The sequence below is a fragment of the Chinchilla lanigera genome, unplaced genomic scaffold (assembly GCF_000276665.1).
Source record: "Chinchilla lanigera isolate Chin_1 unplaced genomic scaffold, ChiLan1.0 scaffold00016, whole genome shotgun sequence".
NCBI lineage: Eukaryota > Metazoa > Chordata > Mammalia > Rodentia > Chinchillidae > Chinchilla > Chinchilla lanigera.
In genome coordinates this window covers 11,356,708-11,380,312 of record NW_004955417.1, presented here as the reverse complement: position 1 = coordinate 11,380,312, position 23,605 = coordinate 11,356,708, and the positions used below count along the sequence as shown (strand labels likewise).

General features: G+C 39.2%; 1 protein-coding gene across 5 annotated transcripts in view; it reads left to right on the top strand.

The window, feature by feature from the left end:
- The window catches only part of LOC102004385 (chromosome unknown open reading frame, human C8orf37), a 23,921-nt gene extending 975 nt beyond the window's left edge, over positions 1-22,946 (top strand). The window contains exons 2-6 of one of the 5 annotated variants that reach the window (XR_001233445.1): positions 4,654-4,741; positions 8,136-8,178; positions 8,726-8,791; positions 16,110-16,205; positions 21,372-21,459. Coding sequence is in view for 3 of the 5 variants with exons in the window: in XM_005381829.2 (XP_005381886.2) it covers positions 4,654-4,741; positions 8,114-8,178; positions 8,726-8,791; positions 16,110-16,205; positions 21,372-21,525 (469 nt within the window). In the remaining 2 variants the exon portion in view is untranslated. Of the gene's footprint in view, positions 1-758; positions 806-4,653; positions 4,742-5,908; positions 5,947-8,113; positions 8,179-8,725; positions 8,792-16,109; positions 16,206-21,371 lie in introns of those variants that run through there. The other 4 variants (XR_001233446.1, XM_005381829.2, XM_013512800.1 and 1 more) reach the window with 4 other exon arrangements.
- The last annotated feature ends 659 nt before the right edge of the window (positions 22,947-23,605 follow it).

Sequence of the window (23,605 nt, the reverse complement as noted above, 5' to 3'; positions counted from 1 at the left end):
CTGCGCCCTGGTCGGGCGGGCTCCGCGCGGCCCCGCCTCACCCGAGCCGCCGGGTTTGGGCAGCGTCGGGCGCGGCGGTTCTCTACCGCGTGAGACCGGCCAGTCGCCTCTGACCTCGTCGTTAAGGAAGGAGAAAAGACCACGTTCTCGCTGTCGTGACCCGGAATTTTTAACTCGGAGTTTGATGACGTTAGATTCACGACAGAGGGTTAATTATTGTGAACATTATCTGTATTAAGTAGCCCGCCTAATTCCTTTCTTACTCTGGCCTCAAGTTCAGGGACCCGTACCAGGCACCCACGTGAAAATTTGAGGATGTTTCTTTTTTTTTTTTTTTTTGAAGGTGTTTCTTAAGTCTGGGTTTTTTGTTCTGAGTCAGGTCTCTGGATTGCCCAGGCTGGCCTTGAACTCCTGGGCTTAAGCTGTCTTCTTGCCTCGATCTCCCACCTCGCAGAGACTACGGTTGTAGTCTTTTGGTTTTGGTTTTTGACCCCCATCAAACTGCCTTTCAGATTTACCAGTCTTTTTTCCTCCATATAATCATTAATAGGACTTACTAGTTCATCTCCTTTCCAGCTCGATTTCAAAAAAAACAAAGTGTTTACATCCTGTCCTTCAAAATGTTGGCTTGGGATGCTCAGCAATAACTTGCTAGAATGTTTTGTGAAATTGGCCTTGGATCAATCCAAAAAATGTCTTTCTTTTTAATTTTATAACTGCGTTGGTAGTTTAGTGTGCGTGTGTGCGTGATTTCCCAGGTTCAATTCGGTTGCTACCCAGTTCACCAGACTTACCAGTGTAAGAGGTAAAAAACATGTGATTTATTGAAATGCTTAAATATGTGATTTTTTTAAAAAAAGGCTGACATTTGTTTATAACAGTTCACTCTCTCAGAAGATAAAATATTGAAAAGATTCTGAAGGAATTTAGAAACAAATTCTAAAAGAAATTAGTTGAGTGCTAAGCAGCATTAAAAAAAAAAAAAAAAAAAAAAAAACAGTAGAACTAAAGTGACTACTTTGAACAGGCCAATTCCTGTTTGGCTAAATGTTTATGACAGTGTCAGTCTTCTTAATTTATGTTACTACCTTGTAGGCCAGCACTTGTACTGTTGGTATCCTACAGCAGCAGTGTTATTTTGCAATTTGTTTTGTTCTTTTTAGGTTCCTTTAGGGGATGGAAAGAATTTATCAGAGCTTTCCAAAGCATGTTCATATTAAGAGAATTAGCATGCAAAGAGGTGGGATGTGTGGTGGCAGGCAGCTTAGATGAAAAGGACTATAAAACTGCTGCTTGCATGAATCCTCTCCCAAAACAGATTTTTTTCATGCCTACTTTCATCCTTCTAAAAAATCTGTTAAAAAGAAACAAGGGTGGTGCATACCTGTAATCCCAGCACTCAGGGGGCTGAGGCAGGAGGATCATTGCAAGTTCAAGGCCAGCCTGGGCTACATACGGAGACCCTGTCTCAAAAGAAATAAGTAAATGAACCTAATGCTTTTAGTATCCCACCTTAATACATTAGATTTTTCAGTGCTATCTTTGTATAGACTGTAATGAATCAGTATTGTTGTCATTTGTGTTAAAACTATTTGTCTGACAAGATAGCTGCAAATTATGCAAAAAAAGCAACAAAGACCCAAAACCTAGTATGGAATCTAGTCCCTACCTGGTAGAGTCTCTACCTAGTATAATATCATGTATTAAAATTTTATTTTGGGTTTTTTGTTTTTTTTTTTTTTTTTTTGGTATCAGGAATTGAACTCAGGACCTTGAGCTTGCCAGGCAGGCACTTGTGCCGCTGAGCTATATCCCCAGCCCTAAAATTTTACTTTGAGCCAAAATTGATATTTAAAAGTCAGCGATTTATTAACAGGAGACTGCCTGCTGATTGCACAGCAATATAACCTGTGTCTTTTATTAGTTAAAATACCAAGATTACCTCTTACAATAGTAATTTAGCAGTAATACCAGGAACAACTGCTAATGTAAAAGGTAAAAACATGCAATTTATTGAAATGCTCAAAATGATAGAAACATATGATTTTTTTTTAAAGACGAGGTAAATAAAACTATAAGAGTAACCAGGTGGTGCAGGATGAGACAGAGGGGAATATTTAAAGATACTAGGGGGCTGGGGATTTAGCTCAGCGGCACAGCACCTGCCTGGCAAGCCCAAAGTGGTGAGTTTGATTCCCCGTACCAGAAAAAAAACAAAAATAAAGATACTATAACCTATCTATAATAGGTACAATAATAATAGCTAACATTTATCCTTTTTGTATGCTACTTATTTTATGTTTTCTTTAATCTCCACAGCTCCATGAGGTGAATACTATTACAGTGAATACTGTTATCCTCATTTCAGTGACCAAATCAGGGCTTAAAAAATAGTGTCCTGGTGTAGTTGTTTACACCTATAATCCTAGCACTCAGGAGACTGAGGCAGGGGATTTTAAGTTCAGGACCAGCTTGGATTACATAGCAAGACCCTATCTCAAAAAAAATTACATACCCAAAGTCTTACTGCCAAGTCTACCAGGACATAGTAGATCTAAATTTAAGCTTCAATGAAGTGTTGCCATTTTTTAATTATTATTACTGTAGTAAAGTTTAGGCAAGTGTAGACTCCATGAAATTGTGATCCAGTAACAGATTAGAATCTTATGTTAGAATTTAGATCTCTGATAGTGCTAATTAGGTTGGTAGAGGTTGCATCCATCTGACTCTTGAAATTTTGGGATTGCATGAAAGAGGAGAACTCAGACAATATGTCATCAAAACCAGAGGAAGAGAGAACTTCCAACAATATCACATGCTTCTGAAAATTTAAAAAGGATCAGAACTGAGAAAGACCACAATGCAGTGATTTGGGCAATAGTGACCTTTCAGGGAAGAGTTTCACTGTTTTGAGGGATGTAGAAGCCAGAAATGGAATATACTTGGACGTAGTTTTAAGTAGTCACCGAGATACCATTCTTGTAGATAAAATATCTGACGTTCAGAGAGATTAAATAACTTAAACTAGGACAGTAACTCTGGGCTTGTAATGATTTTGCCACCCAGAGGGCATTTGGTAATGTGCAGACATTTTAAGTTGTTCACTAAAAGGTAAATGTTTAGACATTTACACCCAGGTGTGCTGCTGGTATCTAGAGAGTAGAGGCCATGGATGCTGTAGAACATCCTGCAATGTACAGCAGTCCCCAGCCAGCCACACGCACCCCTCAAAGAATTATCTAGCCCAAAATATCAATTCCAAGACTGAGAAACCCTCCACCAGGGTTACCGGCTAGTGCTAAGTCAAGTCTACTTGTAAGGAAATAGGAAAAAAATTATTGTAGATTACTCTTGTAAGAACAGCTGGCAGCTTCAAGAGGTTTTTCTAGTGGTTTGTTTTTTAGGTTTATCTTCATTTGAGGAAGAAATTCTTTGGGTTGGGTTGGGTTGGGTTTGGTAAGTCTTAAGTGTACTTCTAGGCAAAGGAAGAAGCCAGTGTAGAAGGAGACACATTAAGAGTAAAAGAGGAAACAATTGAAGAGGCAAAGCCTGGAGGCAGATGGAAAAGTATTAGACAGCTGTCTCTGGATTTTTTTATATCAGATTAAATTGTCTTATTCCAGGGAGAAACAGAGAAGGGCTACATTCCTGATGTTAAAAAGTTTCAGAGTGGGCTGGGGATTTAGCTCAGTGGCAAAAGCGCCTGCCTGGCAAGCGCAAGGTCGTGAGTTCGGTTCCCGGTACCGGAGAAAAACAAAAAAAACAAAAAAAAAAAAAAAAAAAAAAGTTTCAGAGTGAGAATACATACCCAAAATTAGAGAGTTTGACCAAAAATACTTTTTTCTAAAAGCAAATCATTTAGCAGTCCAGTGAAGTTATGAAGTGGATGAACGGCATCTACAGCATATGTCTAAAGAACCAGCTTCATGTAGTGTTAGGTATGTGGGCTGCGCTAGTTTCAGTTCCAAGCCGTCCACCTTGGCAAGCTTGTGAACATTAGTGCCTTTTCTTGACCCAAAAATTGGAGTAATAGAGATGTCCTCATATAAAACCTTGGGACAGTGCCTGCCTGGCATCCAGTAAGCATTCAGTTAGTGTTTGCATTTGTTTTGTTTTGTTTTTGAGACAGAGACTTACTGTGTAGTTCAGACTGTCCTTGAAGTCACTTTGTAGCCTGGGCTAGCCTCTCCTGCCTCAGCCTCTCAAGCACTGAGAGGTGTGTGCCACCATGCCCCGCCAGTGTTTAGAATCCTTCGCATTAACAACCCAGTGAAACCTTTGCCTGTGAACAGAAAGACATAGTTGAAATGTTAGAACATTTGGCACTTTTTTTTTCTGGTCATTTGATTATATGACCTTTGGCTCTCCTAGTGAAGAGATACGGTTAAAGTGTTTTGTGTAACTTAGAAAGGAGCAACTTCAGTTTTCTCTCAAATATAATGTATGAGTTTATGTCTTATTTTAAAGTATACAGTTGTAAAGTATATATGTGAATATGTACTGGTGAATTGCCTTAGGAACAACTCCTACTTAAACATTGTGTTTATCCTTCTGTTATCAGTGCTAATGGTGGACTTTCAACAAAACTTTTCTCATACTCTCTGCTCTTGAGCTTCAGGCAAGGTTGTTATGTGTGTGTTTTTTTCTTTTCAGATCAACAGAAACCTTTAAAAAAGAAGATGATCTTGATAGTCTTATTAATGAAATATTTGAAGAGCCCAGCTTTGACCAAAAACCTCTTGTAAGTGAAGTGTTACAATGTACAGTAATGCATGCATTATCCTGAGACATGGAGAGTGGCCTTACAATTCAAAGCAGGCACAGTGGCTCTCTGCAGTCCTCTGAATTCTAAGAAATACAGTTACTTAAGTTGTTCTACTTAAAGAGTTGTAGAGGAAATAAAAATACTCCGAACTCTCACAGTGTGTTTTCCTGTTCATTTCTCAGCAAGAATAAAAGATTGGAAAAGCTGTTAATGTAAAATTCAATTCAGAGATCAAGTCGGTCACTTGTATTTATTTGTAGGCACTAAAAATGTTCTTCTACAAGAACAAAAGCAGCTTTTCGTATGGGAATATGTTTAGCATCTCAGATGGGATGTTATTGCAGTTACCCTAGAACCAGTGACTAAATTATTAGGATATTAATTTTTTTTTTTTTTTTGGTCTTTTTGAGACAGGGTCTTGCTATGCAGTTCAGGCTGGCCTTGAGCCTCACTTTGTAGCCCAGGCTGGTCTCAAATTTGCAACAATCCTCTTACCTCAGCCTCCCGAGTGTTGGGATTACAGGTGTGCGCCATCATGCCCAGCAGTATACTAACTTCTTAAATGTGTCTCTATTTTAACTATATAAAAAAATTCATAAACTAGCCAGATGTGGTGGCCCACAGCTGTAATTCCAGCTAGTCAGGAAGCTCAGGCAAGAGGATGACAAGTTTGAGGCCAACCTGTAAACAACTCAGGATATTTTTTTTTTTTTTACACAGGGTCTCACTATGTAGTTCAGGCTGGCCTCAAACTTGCAGTGATCTCCTGCCTCAGCCTCCCAAGCTCTGTGATTACAGGTGTGCACCACCACTCCCTGCCCTCAGAAGTTTTTTAGAAACATTGAAGATGTTTGCTAGCAGTTGGAAGGCCTTGGGTTCAATCCCAAGGAAATTTTATAAATAATAAAGCAGCCACCCATACCAAACCTATCTTAATATTCTGCTGTATCTGCTTCTCTGGGTTTTTTGGAAAGAAATAAAAATTAGAGATACAGTTTATGACCTCTACAAATCCTACTCTGCTGCCTCCTTTCCCAGAAGTAACTACCATGTTTTCTACCTACATTATACTAAGCAAATAGTGTTGTGTCAGTTATCTCTACATGTCATCTTTTACTCATGTACAAGGATTTCTTTCCCTAGGATGCATAAACCTAGAAAAGGACTTCTTAAGTCATAAGGTGTGTTCATCTTCATTGTATTGCTATACATTGCCAAATTATTTTCTAAAGTGACTTATTTATATTTTTCTATATATTGTTTATCAGGATGGTGTGTGTGAAATTTATTTTGTAGATATTGAAGAATGAGATCAAATAGATGTCTAATGTACAAAGACAACCAAAAAAATCTTTAAAATAAGTATAATATCCAGAAGGACTTATTCTAGTCATTTTGGTTTGGTTGGGTCTGGCCCTGGTCTGGCCCTGGTCTGGCCCTGGTCTGGCCCTGGTCTGGTCTGGTCTGGTCTGGTCTGGTTTGGTCTTTTGACACAGGGTCTTTAGTTCAAGCTGTCCTTGAACTCACAATGCCTGTGCTGGCCTCAAACTCACAGATCTCCTTCCTCAACCTCCTAAGTGCTGGGATTACTGGTATGCGCCACCATGCTCAGCTTTGGTTTTGTTTTTGAACGTAGAGAACATAAAGAAGATAATGGTAGTGTTGTGGATAGGAGCCACTGGTGTTTTTGTCAGCCAAACAAAATTAAGTGACTAATACAGATTTTAGGATCTAAATTTCTGTAAATTTAACATTTTCAGTTTCTCTGAGGTAAATTAATAAGCTGATGACTACAGCTTATTACATCAAGAGGAGCAATGTTAAACTCATACAGTATACTCCCTATGTCCCACATAAGTGTACCATAAATGCTGGATAGTAATGGTAATAGTACCAGAAACTAACATGATTTTGTTATTAATCATCTGAGCAGTTTTTCTTTTTTTTTTTCTGCTATAAGGTACATGCCTGTATATGAGATGTTATCTTCACTTCAAGTTATTGCAGGCATAGACAAAACTTACCTTGTTTGCATTTAAGATATACTGTAGGGGGTACGGGTATAGTTCCAGAGTAGAGCACTTGTTAACATGTACAAGGCCCTGGATTTCATACCTAACACTGCCAAAAGCAATAATACAAAACAAAAAACCCACTAATTTGAAATAAAAATAGCTCTTAGAATTATGAAGAAATAAACTTCTATTCATTCCTGTGTGTTCCCTTTTTGTTGTTGTTATATCCAGTTTTCCAGCCTGCCAGGCAAAGTAGGTCTGTGTAAATACTTACTGAGTGAGGAAGAGACGTGCCTGTGACTGAATGCTTCCTGCCCACACTGTCCTGAGGGGCATGTTATTACCTGAAACCGCTGCTCTCCGCCCCGCCTCTACTCTCACAGTCTGGTGCCCTTCTAACCTGCCCTCAGACCCTCACCAGAAAGTCAGGTAGCAGATGTCACAGTGTGCCACTTAGAGTCTCAGTGTGAGCCTGGTTGCCACATGAAACGCTCCACAAGACAGACTCACGCACATTATTACCTTTCAGAGATGTGTCAGAAAATTTTCCAGTTCTGTGTAGCATCAAATAAAAGACTGAGAAATAATAAAATGAAATGTTTTGGCATCAGACTTCCTCCTCCACTAGAGAAAATGGAGACCTGTCCTTGCATAGTTTACACTGCCTTTTCTCCATCTCACTTCCTCTCTTTGGCGGTGGTCCTAGTACGTGATTGGTTTATGTTCAGTATCATATACCAGTTAACACTTAATGAATGCTTGCGAATGGTGATGATGTTATATAACCATATAGGCACTACTGTGTGGTTCTGACTAAATAGTTCTACATTTTCCGTGAATATCTATTGGCTAATATTCCATTCAATCAAAGTTAATATTCCTGAAGTTACACAGGAGTTTGGTTAGTTTATTTTTAGTTCAGATAAGTACCATTCACAGCCTTTAAAAATGAGCCTGAGGTTTTTTCCTCCTCAAGTTGAGTTTTTCCAGAATGCAGTTTTAAATAGCAGGCCCTTCATATTAAATCATTTAACTCTGGTATCAGCTGAAGAGTTATAAAGTGACTAAATCTTAGCGTGCTAATAATGGCAATATATCAATTTCCTGGAGTAAAATTTAGCATAGTAATTTGCAAATTCCTTAGAGAATTCTGCGTCTCTGTTGCTTTCAAAAGGTTTTGATAATTGTTTTCATTTCAGATACTTAACAAATGATGCCACCAAAAGTTTTGTTCTTTCTAAAATATTCTTGTTATGAAATAAAGAGTATTACTTTTCATGTTCTAATTCTCCAAGTTACCCTTGGCCTTTTATTGTTCTGTGTTTTTTAACAGAAATTAAAATCTAAATCTTCAGGTAACACATCTGTCAGAGCTTCTCTTCAAGGCCCCCCTAAAAGGTAAGTTGAGATTGCTTTGGTGAACTACACGCTCTAGTGAGCAAACACTGTGAGCATAATCTAGTAGATCCTGTTACCATTTCAGCAACAGTGACATTGACGAACAAAGCCCTGGCTGGCCTTCAGAGAAAGACCAATAGTAATATCTTCAGTGTTCTTATTGTCCGTGACCCCTTAGTATAAAGGAAATTAGATGGGAGAATATTGCTATTGTAAATAATTTTATGCCATGTTAAAAAAAAGTGTGAACAGTTCTACGAAATGAATGTTCTGTTATAGTCTTTAGTATTTACTTTGTCCCTTACATTATTTGGCAAACACATTTTTCTGTGACTCATTTTAACTCCTTGAGTGTTCCTGAATGTACAAGTGATATCTAATAAAGCAGTGATCCTGTAATAAATACCTCTTCTTTATAATCACTGGCTTGCCTAGGGAAAACACACAATTTGATCACAAGGACAGAGAGTCAACGTGGCCAAATTAACTTCTCGTATTTCTTTTTTATTGAAATTTTCATTTTTCTCCATCTGTTGAACATGTCTAGTTGCAGCCCAGTATACCTCGGTGGAAGCACCATTCCGTGTGGGGTTGGAACACATACTTCACAGAGGTAGGATATCATGAGTGTGTTCTACTTTCTTACGGGTTTTACAGCTTGATATCCTATTGCTAAAAGGCAGTTCTTACCATCTTGACTTCAGTCTGTTTTATACTGACAGATGTATATAATTGGTCAACCCAAAAACCCTTTGTTGACATGTTTCTTGGGAGATAGCTATTGAAAGCTGTGCTGTTGGGATATATTGTCTACATGGTGGTGTCCTTTTCCAAGTCCCACTTAAAGTCCCAGTTTGGTGCTCACAAGGCAGCAGGGGAGTGAACTTCGCTCCAGGCAGTGGAATCATGAGTGGCAAAGTAGGCGAAGCAGTGGGTCTGTGCACTTGAGTGATGCCTGAGCCACACCGACAGCCGAGCAACATGAGAAGCTGTGGGTCTGCAGTACCCAAATTTTCTCCAGCATGGTGGCTTGATTTTGCACATTTCAAATCAAAAAGGCACCATCTCTTGCCTTCTCTGCGTGCTCCCAACCTGCTTTCTCCTTCTAGGAAGCCTTACAGCAGTCATGACGCCCCGTACCCCGAGCTCACTTGAGCTCCTATGGAAGCACATTCTCTTACCTTTTTTTGTAATTAAGGGGGAAGGAGTGGTTTAAAATAAAGTTTTCTACTAGCCTGCTACTTTCGATTCTGTTTTTTGGCAGAGGCCTGTTTGCCTAGATCACTTTTTCTTTCTATTTATTTCTAAAACTATTTTCTGTTAATTTTTTAAGGAAGAAAATACTGAGTTGTATGATTGCAAATAACCACATTTCTGGAGGATGGTTACAATAGTGAAATGAGATCTAAAAAGACATCAGTGGAGGATTGTGGTGGTGCTTAGAACCTAGGAAGCCTGGAAGGAAAGTATGGGTGCAAAGTGAAATTGGGAGTGTGGGAATCCCGCCTTGCTTAGGAACACCAGGCAGCAAACAGGCTAAACCATGAGGGTGCCGCCTGCTGCAAGTACTGTCAGTAAGAGTCCATCAGCAGGTGAATCATGTGGGGAGGAATGCCTAAAAAGGAACTAGCAGTAGTGTAGTCTTGCTGTCGGTCCTGCATTACCTGCACCGACTCAGTTGGACCTGTCGCAGTCGTCTCCCGTTTAGGCTTCCATCAAGTCACCCCCAAACTACAGCTACAGTTTCCGAGTCTGCACTCCACTTCCCCCGCATGCAGTGTTCAAGACAGCACACCGGGAGTGCTGCTCTGAGTACCTCTGCTGTTGAGGGAGCCAGTGAGAGCTGCCTTTGGTCTCACGTTACCTCTCACCTTGGTATTATCTTTGCCAAATTATTATCCTTATTCTTCCTCTTTTCCCTTTAGTTCCTTCACCTACAACCAAAGCCTGGGTCAGATACTCCACTTGCACTGGAAACTTGTCATTTTCTACCTCCCTTTGTACTCTTCAGCCTCTGGAGCATTGTGACATTTATTCCCTATCCAGAGTGACACTGCTTTCTGCCATGTCCCCTTCTATTTTACCTGCCTAATTTACAGACTATAGATTCATTTGAACTTTATTCATTTGTTTTTTGAAATGTATTAAATGTACACCCCATGCCAGGCGTGGTGGTGCACGCCTGTAATCGCAGCACTCGGGAGGCTGAGGCAGGAAAATTACTTTCAGTTCAAGGCCAGCCTGGACTACAGAGTGTGTTGAAGGCAGCTGGAACTGCATGGTGAGACCCTGTGTCAAAAAGACCAAAAATGTGCGTGCATGCACACAAAAAAATGTACACCTTAAGTCTTGGGGTAATTTACTAAGAAACGTAAGAGTGGCCAGAACAAATAAAGAGCAAACGATTCCACTGGGGCTTGAAGAAGAAGGGCTCTTGTGACACAGCAACTGAGTCACTCACAAGCTGCCAGGTCTGGAGATGTTACCTTCTAAAATCTTACTTTCCTCTCCCATAAAAACTAGTCGTATTTCTCAGAGATCCTGTGAGGATGGAATGAAGTAATACGATACACAGTAGCTGTGCCTGTGGTACAGAAGACAGCTAGCTATATCAGGGACCTCGGCTTGTTACCGTGTCTTCCCCATCAACTCAGCCTGCTCTCCCGTTACGTTGTATCTCAGAACAAGACTCCTGTGTTCTATTGCATTTCCATTTTATCTCAGGAAATATGGTATCAGTGATTACTTATAGGTGCTTCTGATTTTAAATATGGTCTTTTTAAAAGGTGTATTGTGGTTTACTTCCAAAGATTTTCTTGAATATAGTATATTTTTATATGTGTACTTTTACTTCTTCCATAGAGGAGGAGTATTGTTAGATGAAATTTCTATAGACAGAACAGCCTGAGCCAGGCGTGGTACTACATGCCTGTAATTCCAGCACTCGGCAGGCTAAGGCAGGATGATCACTGTGAGTTTGAGGCCAGCCTGGGCTACATAGCAAGACACTTGTCTCAGAAAAACAAAAACAAAAAAAATCTGCCTGTTTCTGTAGCTTGAAGGTCCTATCACATAGTGTTGATGCATGAGGATGCCAGAATCTGTCAACCCCATTCCTACTTTCTACACGGCTCTGAGAGTAAATACCATTTGCTATACGTGCACAGCTAAATGTGTATATGCACAGATCTTCCTCACCCAGCACAGAGATGCAGTCATCAGTGGCCCCTTCAGGACACAGCATCTGTACCCTTAAACACATGCATTTGAGTGCAAATAGAACAGTTTATGTGTAAATATTTTGTACTGCCCAGAGCACTTTTGAAAATGATTGTTGGTTCACCTGGACTGCGGCGAGGGCAAGATCCAGACAGAATAAGAATTTTTAACTCCATTTTAGAATGCAGCCACTAGGTCACAAGGGTACCGCTAAGCTGTGGTGCTTGGTAGGTTAGGAGTGTTAAATGTGTGGTGGCACATGCCTGTAATCCCAGCAACCGGAAGGTTGAGGCAGAAAGATTGCCGAGAGTTCAAGGCCAGCCTGAGCTACCTAGTGAATTCAAAGCCAGCTTGAACTACATAGTGAGACCCTGTCTCAGAAAACCAAAAAAAAAAGTGTTAAATAAATTTTTAACTTACGATAGATTTCTCAAAGTGTAGCGTCAGTGTAAGTTGGGAGTATCTACATAGTCATGAAAGAGAAAGATATTTAAGCCCTGATGAACAGTTTTTTATATGTTGAGGGCATAAATTGAGTCTATTCTGCCTGTTGATTTTACTTACTTGATTACTGGACAAAGCTCTGATTTGTAAGTAATGATGCATGTTTTGCAGTGTAAAGATTTGAGTTTTTCCCAGTATGTGAAAGGAGAAAGATTTTCTGGTTTGTGAAAAGAGAAAGAATAGTAGTTGGAAATACGGTGGCATCAGTAAGGAGTACAGATAAAACCAAGACATTATTTTCAAGCCAATCAAATTTTACTTACTTCTTAAACTACTTGCCAAGACTAAATTATTCCATAGACTGTACTAATTATGATCTAATAGAGTGAATTGTAGCAGTGGAATGATTTGTTAGCTGCAAGTTAGTTTTATTTTTCTCATAGGACAGTGTAGGAAAATGTGGTAGTGTGAATAGATTTGAGTAAACTACTAAATTTTTAAATTAAATTAAAATGTGTACTTAACATTGTGGTTGAGATTTTTCACATAAAAAATGTCAGGAAATTCTAAGTTACAGTTCCCACAACAGCAATATTTCAGCTGAATTGCACACATGTATTAAGGCATTAAAGTTAACACTTCGTGCAATCATGTAATAAACTACATAGGCATAAGAAAGCAAGTTACGGTAGCTTTGGGAACCATCATTTTGCATTTCCTGACTTGTACATTCAAAATCTGAGTTTAGATGCACACCAGTGTCATTGTATTAAATCTCCATATGTACAAATACAGCTTCATAAATTGCTAACGGTTTCATAGAAAATACAGAATTGTTCGTGAAACTTATCTAGACTTTTAAATACTTATTTTAATGATGAAGAATATTTTATAAATATAAAGGATTCATTCTCATAAAAACATTCAGGCCAAAAAATACGTAGTTTTAAAGTTAACATACCTGAATTTTGGAGGGAAATAAGTGAAAACAATCTTATGGTGGGTTTGTTATACTTTATTATTTTTGTTGTGGAAGTATTATATACCTATTAAAAATGAAAACTGCATAAAGAAAAACAATCATCTCTCTCCCTCTTCATTTCCACCACTCCTAAGCACCCAGTGTTAGCTGCATACTATATCACCTTCTACATCTTGCTCCATTTTCTTTCTAATTTAAAACCATCTATACAGGAGAGGTGTTTGGTTGTTGGTACAAAAATAGAATCATGCTATATATAGTGTACAGTGGACCTTCAGAATTCACAGGAATCACATTCCCAGGGCACCTACGAATTGTGAAAAAAAACGCAGATTTAAGTATGGTCAGAGAAATGCCTATAAGTGCCTATTATGCTACTGTGACGTAACTCTTTAGTTCCTGGAGCAAATCCAGTAGTTCAGCGCTCTCCTGGAGTGTCTTAAACTTCTTCTGGTGCTTAGTTTCATGCCAGAAGCCTTACGAGGTGCAGGGCATTTTGGTGACATGTTAGGGAAGTTAGAAGTTCAAGAAAAACAAATCTGAGGGCACTGCAGATAGCTACACTAGCTGCTGGCAGGCAGTACAGCAACCTGTTAGGATGTGGGAATGCTGGTGCATCTGCCCTGATGGCTTACAAGGTAGCAGCCAACCACTAGCAAGTGCTCTCCGATTGGCTACTTGCAAACTTCCAACCAAAATAGTAATTGTGGAAGAGGTTTGGGGTTTCTGTGAAATTAAGGGGGTTTTGCCATGAACAATTACTAGTCAGATTCTAAGGAAAAATCCGCCAACAACTGGGGACATGAACTCTGAACCACAACTTCATGGGGGGTATACTGTATTTTAGCATGTAACCTGCTTTGGATATCCCTCTAAGTCAGAAGGTAAATTAATTTTCTTTATCAACTGCCTACTATTCTACAGTATAAATATATGGCATGTTACTCAGTTTTTCCCTTTTTTGATAGATATTCAAGAGCTATCTCTTTTTTTTGTCACTTTAACAGTACTGCAGTAAAAATTTGTGAGATATATTCTTATATATTGGTGCTTGTATTTATCTTGTATTTATATGTAATGTTTCCCAAAACAGGATTGCCAGTACAATGACTATTTCAAAAATACTGTAAGGCTACCAGGCCCAGTGGTACATGTCTTTAATCCCAGCCACCTGGAGTCTGAGGCAGGAGGATCACAAGTTCAAGGCCAGCCTAGGCAACTTAGTAAGACTCTGTCTCAAAATCCAAAACAGTGGGAGTATAATTCAGGGGTAGAATACCCATGGGTTAGATTCAATAATAATGATGCCAGATTTTTCTCAAAATATTATACTAATATATGACAATGCTAATTTTAACTTAATTGGTTAAGAAAATTTCATGATTGCTTTAAATTTTAGTTCTTTATATAACTCTTTAACAAACACTCTGTGCCAGGCACTTTACCAGACTTAATTCATTAGATCCTCATAATAATTCTATGAGGTATATAAGTGCTCTTATTTATCCCATTTTACAGGCAGAAGAACTGAGTTATAAAAATGTAAGTTACTTGCCTAGGTATATAGCTAATACTGGAACCAGCATTTGAATCCAGGTGTTGTGTACTTAGGGTCCATGCTCTTTAGTATTATTTGCTGCCTATACTAGTGTACTTATTATTTTTATATTTTTCTCTGTCATTTGTAAGCACTTTTTTATGTAATATAAGTATTTGACCATGTATTGAAAATGTTTTCCACTCCATTACTGGTCTTTTCTCTCTTTTTTTTGGTGGAGGGAGGGTATTGTAAAAACTCTTATTTTACTCCCTTTTACGTTTTAGATGATTGAATATGTCTGTGTGATTCTGGTTTTTAAATACTTCAAATAATTAAGGATGTTTCTTTAAAGTAAATCATAATTATTATACAAGTCAGATTATTTGCAGCAGTGATTCGTATTTTTTTTTTAATTGGTTGTGTGCTATCATTTTACTCCTAAGGTTCTTATTGATGTATGTATAATTATGCTTTGAAAATTATTTGTCCCTTCGATTTCTCAGCTGTTGAGTGCCATTATAAGCTCGGAAACATCTGGCTCCCTCTGCCCTCTTGTCCAGCATCGTCAGCATTTCACTGCTCACCGCATCTTTGTCTCAGCTTATGTTTAAGCATAACCTTCTCTTAACTCCTGAGTAGTTTTTAATGAAACTACTCAAATACACCTTCTCAGTAAGGCCTACGAAAAAACCCTATTTAAAATTGTGACCCCCTTCCCTCCTTGTACTCCTAGTTTGTTTGTTTGGTTTGGTTTGGTTTGGTTTGGTTTGGTTTGGTTTGGTTTGGTTTGGTTTGGTTTGGTTTGGTTTGGTTTGGTTTTATTCTACTCTGTTTACTACAGTGGTACCTCAGTTTATGAACTTAATTCTTTCCATGATTCTGTTCGCAAACCAGAATCCGATTTCCCCATTAAGGTCAACATTGACCTTAACCATTGAATTTGATTCAGTTCTTGTCCATTTTGATTTGCAGCCAAAATTGTGGGAAGAATTAAGTTCGTGAACTGAGGTACCACTGTATTTCCTTAATAGCACTTTTCACCTTCTGACATACTATATAATATAGTTGCTCTTAGTACTCCTTTTTAGTTCATCATTCACTAGAATCTAATTCCTCACAAAGACAAGAGTCTCACTAGCACATGGTATGTGCTAGTAAAATTTTTAAGTAAAGAACTAAATTCATATATGCTAAGTAGGAAGACAGAAAGAAATAAGATACTGTCCCAGCACTGAAATAATTTATGGAAGAGACAGATTCACTTCAGCACATTTCTTTGATTGAGGAATCTACAGAAAGTTCAGTAAGAAGAGCAGCACTTCAAAGAAGTCAGCTTCAGTGAAGATCTCCCTCAGACACAATTTGAAGATCATGGAATTGGGGATGGGGATTTAGCTCAGAGGCACAGCGCCTGCCTGGCAAGCGCGGCATCGTGAGTTCGATTCCCAGTACCGGGAAAGAAAAAAAAAGAAAATCATGGAATTAAAAGATGTGCAAACCCATTTTATGTCTCTGTACATAAACGTGTATGTGTCAGTGTGTAAGATGTTAGAAGAGGTATGTAGTGAATAATTAACGTGAAAGTTTAGATTTGTAAACAATCCTTAACATCTATAATCAGATTAATCTGTACTTTTTTATTATTCAGTAATTATAATATCTGGTATATTCTATTAATATATCGCCATCTTTTCATATTTAAGCATACCAGTGATCTCTAATACACATTTCTTTTTCTCTAAACAGAGCATGTGACCGTCTACGTTGTATAGCCTGTGATTTCAGGGTAGTGAGCTACAGTGATTATATGTGGGACAAATCATGTGATTATCTGTTTTTCAGGTATGTTTCTAAAGAATTTCACTCTGTGAAAAAAGGACTTTACATTTTTTCTTTTGCTGTATTGTCTTGGATGGACTTGGCCAGATTGTATGACCTTTCCCTCTTCGATATTTCTGTAATCCATCTTTTCCTTTCTTCTCTGCTGGATATGCAGGTAGCCTTTTCACTGATTTTTGTACCTAAAACCTTTTCAAACTTGCTCAGAATTAAAGCATAGCTCTGAGTGTGGCATTCTTCCGATGCTCATGGAAGAGACCAGATTCCATAGCATGGCATTCAAGACACACCATGGTCCAGCTTTGCCCCCTACAGTGTGCCTTCATCCTCCTGAGATCTTAGCTACATTCCTCTCCTCAGTGCCCCATTCCCTCTGACTGTGCAAGGTCCCCACTGTCTGGGACACCCTCCCCTGCCTTCTCTGTCCCTTAGGCTGCAGTTCATCAAGCATCGTCCATGGTTCCCTCGGCACTCTCTCAACTTCAAGTACTCTCTTCCTTCCCTGCATGTCCTCGAGCACTTCATACCCGTATAACCCTGAGGTCATATAGCACTGAGGATCTTAAGTTGTTTTCCAGTTACCTTTCTCGTCATCAGGGTAGTGGCTTACTCATATATTTACAATTTGTACATTCTTACATACTTATAGAATAACATTGTTAAGGTGTTACAAGTTGCCAAAATGTATTTTATTATTTATTACATGTTTAATAATAATATATTAATACTATAAGTATGTTAATTATATTAGATATTAATGATACATATTGATAGTATAAGATAATAAAATAATCATTTATTATTTATTACATGTTTATTATTAAGATTTCTTAATAAAGTACATATTATCATGCGTTTTGGCCTGCTAGACCTATGCCTAAACAAAGATTGTTTTCAGCTACAAGCAATCCCAGTATATTACAGCACTTCTCCATACACAAAAAGATGAGACAGCTGGAGGGCAGCTGTAGTGTGTAGCATGTATGTGAGGCCATGTTTTGATCCCCAGCACCACCAAAAAGAAAAAAAACTGTGAGACTGACTTTATACAGTCATTCTCAGGTAAATATCGGAGTCTCTTATTTATTTTTTTAACATCAAGAACCACTCCGAAAATCTTACAAATGCTCTGAGTTCTTCTCATTCACACATACACGCACTCAAATACACAAATATATAGAAAAACTGTGCTTCCAGGGTTTGACAGTTTTCAAACCAAATAAAGCCTACTATATTCCCCAAATGCTGGCCCAGAACCACTACTCTTAAATTTAGCCCACTTTTTATTCCTGTCATTGGAAAAGTTCAGTTTCATTTCGCCTTTTCTGACTTCTCTAAATCCTGTGCTGTTTACTGTCTCCCGGCTAATCTCATAAGTGGTAATAATCTTCACATGTCACAAGATGGACCTTACATTTTTGTAAAACTATCGTAGGGTAATAAGATTCAAAACGGTGATAAGTGCAGGCGTAAAGTCAGCTTGTAGGTGACTTACTTGATCCTTGCAAATGTCGTAAGCGTGAAGAGCACCGTCTGGGGGTTGGGAGTGTAGCTGAGTGGAAGAGCGCTTCCCTAGCCATGGGTTCGATCCCTAGCACTGCATTATAAACAGAAACCTGTTGCTTTACCCCAGGTCTGCGGCACCCTGGCTGAAAACATAGTTACATTTTTAGGTGAAACAGGGACTACTAGAAGATTTATTACACTAGTAAAAATAAAGAAGTAGTTATTATTTAAATCAGTGTAAAACTACCTTCTCAGCCCTGGAGATGCTTAGGAATGTGTTTGGGACCTAAGCGAATGGTACAACTAGAGAATAAGGCTGTCTCCACAGTCAGATGTAAATTGTTGCTAGGACAGTAATTTTGTAGAGGTGGGGGTGTTTCCTCATCCAGCAGACATTACTTAGCACCTAGTTTCTAATTGTGGATTCATAAAATGAAGAGGACCTAGTTTCTTTTAAGTAACCACAATTCTGGGAGATGTGGGAACACATCATGCCTTCAAAATGGCAGTAGAACAAAGCTAAAAGAAAGGATATCATAGGGCAAAGTGGATACCTTTCACTCTGCAGCACGACGGGAGGCTTCTCAGAGTCTTGGAGAGTGTGCCTGGCAAATAGGATTTGCCTAGAATATGGAGTGGTACTCTGCTAGGTGGTATACCCATGTTTGTAGCAGCACAGTTCATAATGGCTAAATCCTATAGGAAGCAGCCTATATGTCTACCAAGAGATGAATGGGTAAAAACTTGGTATTTACACACAATGGAGTACTACTCTGCCATTAAAAAGATAAACTTGAACCATTTGTGGAAAAAAGGGTGTACCTTGAGCTCATAATGTTAAGTGAAATACATCAGACACACAAGCTTAAATATGGTGTGATTTTACTTATATGAGAAACGCAAAATATAAGTAAAGGGAACAAATATAGATAACAGGAAGTAAGGAAATAGATCTTTCACAAATGGAAAGGGAATCAAAAGATGGAGGGAAAGAAAAGGAAGGGAGGGGGGTAGGGAGGGAAAGGGAATGAAAAACATTTAAACATGTTATGTACATGTGTTAACGCCCCACAGAGAATGTAATCATGACATACTGCAAACATGTACTTAAAAAAATGAAAAATAAAAAAATAATAGAGACAGAGGCGAGACCACATAACATGTTTGGGAAGTTAACGTGTGGCTCAGCCATACCAACTTGGACACTAGGGCAAGCGGTAAAGTCATCGAGAGAGGTCAGAAAGACCCAAAGGAAGCCGTCCTGGGGAATTTGGGTTAATTCTTTAGGCGGTGGGTCACCGTTGAAGTTTTAATCAGGAGGGAGGTCTGAATAGATTTGAATTTTTAAAACTGAGTACTACATGGGAACCAGTCTGGTCCAGAATCATGGGCATTTAAAAAAGGGTGTTATAATCTGGTGAGAAAGAAATCATCTGAGTTGTGGCAGTGAGAAGGACAGAGAGGAAACGATGTAGTTTAGAGGTAGACTTGGCTGTGGAAAGTAAGAGACAAACATCGTAGGATGAGGCCTGTCTAGCTTGCGTAGATGGACTATGATACAGTCCATTGATGAGGGGCTTTAAGAACAAGTTTAAGGGAAGAACCCTTGTGTTCATTTATGGGGGCTGTTGAAACTCTCTGAAGCTCAGGGAGGAAAGTAATCTGTGAAGTGGGGTGGATTATGTAGGGATGCAGTTTGCATGACTGTGAGCAGATGCAGGGATCATTCTGCTGAGGCACTCTGAGGCTTATGTTCTGAGTGGGAGTGTGGACATGGGCAGGGACTGGTAAGTAGAGGGGTCAGGCATGCTGGTGGAAAATGAGCCGTGGACAGGAAGAGGAAGAGCAGCTCCTCTGCACAGGAGGGAAGGCGGTCAGATTCTGATGTGTTGGGAGGGAGCTTGCTAGCAGGCAGAATGCTTTGCTAATCTACGGGCTTGGTTTTAAGAATAAGGGTGTGATCTGCTCCAAGTAAGGTGCTGGAGGGAAGCTGAAGCAGAGAAGGATGGGGTCTGATCGCCGAGGGCAAGCACAAGCAGATGGTGGGCAGAGGGATGAGCTTGAAGGTCTGCAGAGGCCGCTCCCTGAGGGTCCCGCAGAGCACAGCAAGCTGTCGATTTTTAGTGTTGTTAGTCTGCATGTTTGTCACAGCATGAAGTGCTGTGCAGTTGTTTGTGGTCCTTATTTCACAAAGAGCAGAGGTAAATGTATCCCAGCCTTTATCTTTCTAAAAATGAAATAAACTACCCTTGTTAACCACCTGCCATTATAACTAAGATACTTTTACTTTTCTATTAAGACAAGTGTTCCAAGGAAAAGTAATGGAATAATTTCTTAGGTTTAAAAACATTTGAGATGTCTTAAACAGTTCCCTCGCTACTCCTGAATCCTATTCCTAAAGTCTCTAAGAATTCAGTCATGTATCATATCCTAAGTTTGTCGATATATATTGGAGATAGAATAAAGGACATTCCTTCATTTAACCAATTTAGATTCGTTGTTTTTATTTTTTCTGATAAAACAAATTATTCAGTTCTTCCCCTAGTTCACCGCACTAGGTTGTCAGAGTCTCATTTTCCTAAAATCAGACATTTGACATAGGAGTTCTTTCAGGTTTTGTTAGGCTGTAACCTAAGTAGTACAGTAGTACTGGACACGGCACCCACTGGCCGCCAGAGGGCACCTGGGAGCCCACTTTCTGTTGCAGTGATTACCACAAGGAATAAAATACTGTCTTTTTATTGTCATTTATACTGTCTTTCATCATTTCACTTTATTTTTTATTGTTTTATTTTTAATGTCTACTTTTCTTTGTCATTTAATATTTACATAAGCTCAGTATACGAATTATAAAAATCATTATCTATTTCTTTAAATGTATAGTAACCTCATTACTTTTTTATAATGGCATCAGGTCTAGTGATTACTATCATTTTTGTGATGGACTTGATAATTTATTTAGTTATTTAACGTTATTAACATTTTTTCAGTTTTTATTTTTGTATTCGGCCATGTTTGCAGTACATAGTGATCACATCCCTTGTGGGGAGTTGGCTCATGTCAATAACACATCTTAATTCTTTTTTACCCCCTCCCCTTCCTTCCTCCCTGCCCCCTGCAAGATTACTAGCATTCATTTCAGGATAGGCATTTACTATGTTGCTGATAATACCAGTAAATAAGCAAATCATTGGAAACAAATGAGTTCAACATACAGAAACACCGGGCACTTTCTCTCTGTGAGAATGTTCTGTGCTTAATCCATCTGAACCCTATTGCCTTTATGCCTCTCCTGCTCCCGCCACCTGCTGTCCTGTAGGCCTCGGTGGTGCAGGTGAGGATGGGAGGTGGGGCTGACGCCGTCCCTCCCACTCCGCTCTTGTTCGTGTCATCCCTGCTAGGACAGATCAGTAATTCATCCCTGTGGGTCATCGCGTTCTTCTATAGCCTTAATAAACAGGCCTAGCTGATTGCCATTAAAAAGTACTGAGTATTAGAAAGAGCATCAAAGCATATATTCTACTGTTAGTGTGGAGGGACCAAGGTCACTTGATGTTCAGATACTATAAAAATAACAAACTAAAATGATTAGAACTCTTTTTGGGGGGCAGCATTAAGTACTGACAACACCACCAAGCTAAAACCTTCCTGTTTTGCTAATAGGAACAACATGCCAGAATTCCACAAGTTAAAAACAAAGTTGGTACAGAAGAGAGGAACCCGGGCGTATGCCTGCCAGTGTAGCTGGAGAACCGTTGGAGAGCTGACTGACCTGCAGACAGACCATCAGCTTCGTTGGGTTTGTGGCAAACATTAGGAATGCAGACTTTCCCTGTTTGGACGGAGGCACCCATGAAGCCAGTCTCCAGTCATCACCCTGTGTATGTAAACGTGTGTAGCAATATCATGCTCTTTGAAAAAAGACAGTGATTTGCATTTAACTGAAAATTTTTGAAGACCAGATGAACTGAGGAAGACAGGTGTACCCTTCAGCACCTGGGAATCACTCCTTTTTGATACGTGGATGTTTCACTTAGTAAGGTAACAAACATCTAAATTCTTTGCTAAGAGGAAGTTTCATTACGGAGTTTGGCCCAAATACAGAGCCCGTCAGCAGTTGCAGTCTTGCTCATCGCGGTACAGTTAGTGTGAACTTGCTCATGGGTAGCAGACAAGTGGAGGAAGCTGGCCAGGGCAGGGAGGACACCGCAGGAGAGTTGCAGCTCCTCCTCCAGCCCAGAGACCCTAATTCAAACAGGGCAAAAGCCTGATGATTGTGGCCGGCTGAGAGATTGTCAGGAGACCTGTATGTTCTGGAGCGCTGCCTTATACCTCATCTTACCTCGCAACTCAAAGCAGTGTTACTTACAGTAATAAGCATGTATTACCAGTTCTTACTTCACCTATTGTTGATCTAGATATCAAACGCTATTTAGTTTTCTATCTGAACACATATCCTTTATATATAAAAAGTTTGACATACCAAAGATCCTACTACAACTTGTTGGATTTTTCAAGTACTCTTTAGCTTTTAATGCTTAAAATCCCATCAAGTAAAAGCAAGTAAGATCATTTTTCAGGCAACCTGAGTCTCTCTGGTGGGATCAGGTTGATACATTATTTATTAAAGGAATACATGAAAAGAGAAATTAAGGATAACGTGCCACCAGTTAGCCCATGGGATTCTCCCTGTTGTGACTGAAACTTAGGACAGGAAGTCAGTTCCCTCATAGCCCCCAGCCCATGGAGAGACAGGATTTTCCAGATAGGTCTTATCACACTTATCTACAATTTGGTTCAAACATGTGATGTGAGGTGCACAGAAAAGGAGTAGTTTTTAGGAAGGTAATGATCTGCTTGGTCTTAAACCAGTTCCATTCCAGTACCCTAACAAAGCAAGGAATATCTGATTATTAAAATCCTTCCCCCTGGTGTTGGGATACAGCTATAATCCCAGCACTGGAAGACTGAAGCAGGAGGATCCCAAATGTGAGTCCAGCCTAGGCAACGTAGACCCTGCCTTAAAATTTTTTAGCTCAGTGCAAAGGCCCTGAGATCAGTCCCCAGTATCGGGAAAATAAGTATTTGTGTAGCCAAGACACATTGTAAAACTGACTCTGGTTGAATCCATCAGTGCAACAGAATAGAGCTCACAGTGGCTGATGCTCACATTTCTGTATTGAAGATATGCTTGCAGATTTTATCTGTCAACAAAAAAAATTTTAATTCCTAAAGTTATATCTCTGTGTAATTGTGTCAGAAGTATTGGGGATTTGGATTGAAATAATCTCTTCCAAAAATGGCAGAGCAACAAGATCCACATACTCAAGACCTCATGGAATTTGCATGTTCACCATAATAATGATCATTTCTTTTATATCAGTGAGCAAATTCTCTAAATCATTAATTTGAAAATATTTAAACTAATTGTGTTTCTAAAGGGACAAGATTATCCTGTTGTAGTATTTCTGTCCTAAATCCTGGATATGATATTCATGTTTGATTTTCCATAACATTATAATAAGTCTCTAATGTCAGAAATGCATGTTTGAAGCTGGGCGTGGTGGCACGCGCCTGTAATCCCAGCACTCAGGAGGCTGAGGCAGGAGGATCACTGCGAGTTCGAGGCCAGCCTGGGCTACAAAATGAGCTCAAGTTCAGCCTGAACTGCATAGTGAGACCCTGTCTCAAAAAGACCAAAAAAAGGGGCTGGGGATTTAGCTCAGCGGCAAATCGCCTGCCTGGCAAGCGCAAGGTCGTGAGTTCGGTTCCGGGTACCAGAGAAAAACCAAAAAAAAAAAAAAAAAAGCATATGTGAGTTTTCGTTTTTATTGGCAACTGAATAGGTTTTTGGTATTGTACTATTTTTAGTCTAAAATATGGAAAGAATATTGTTT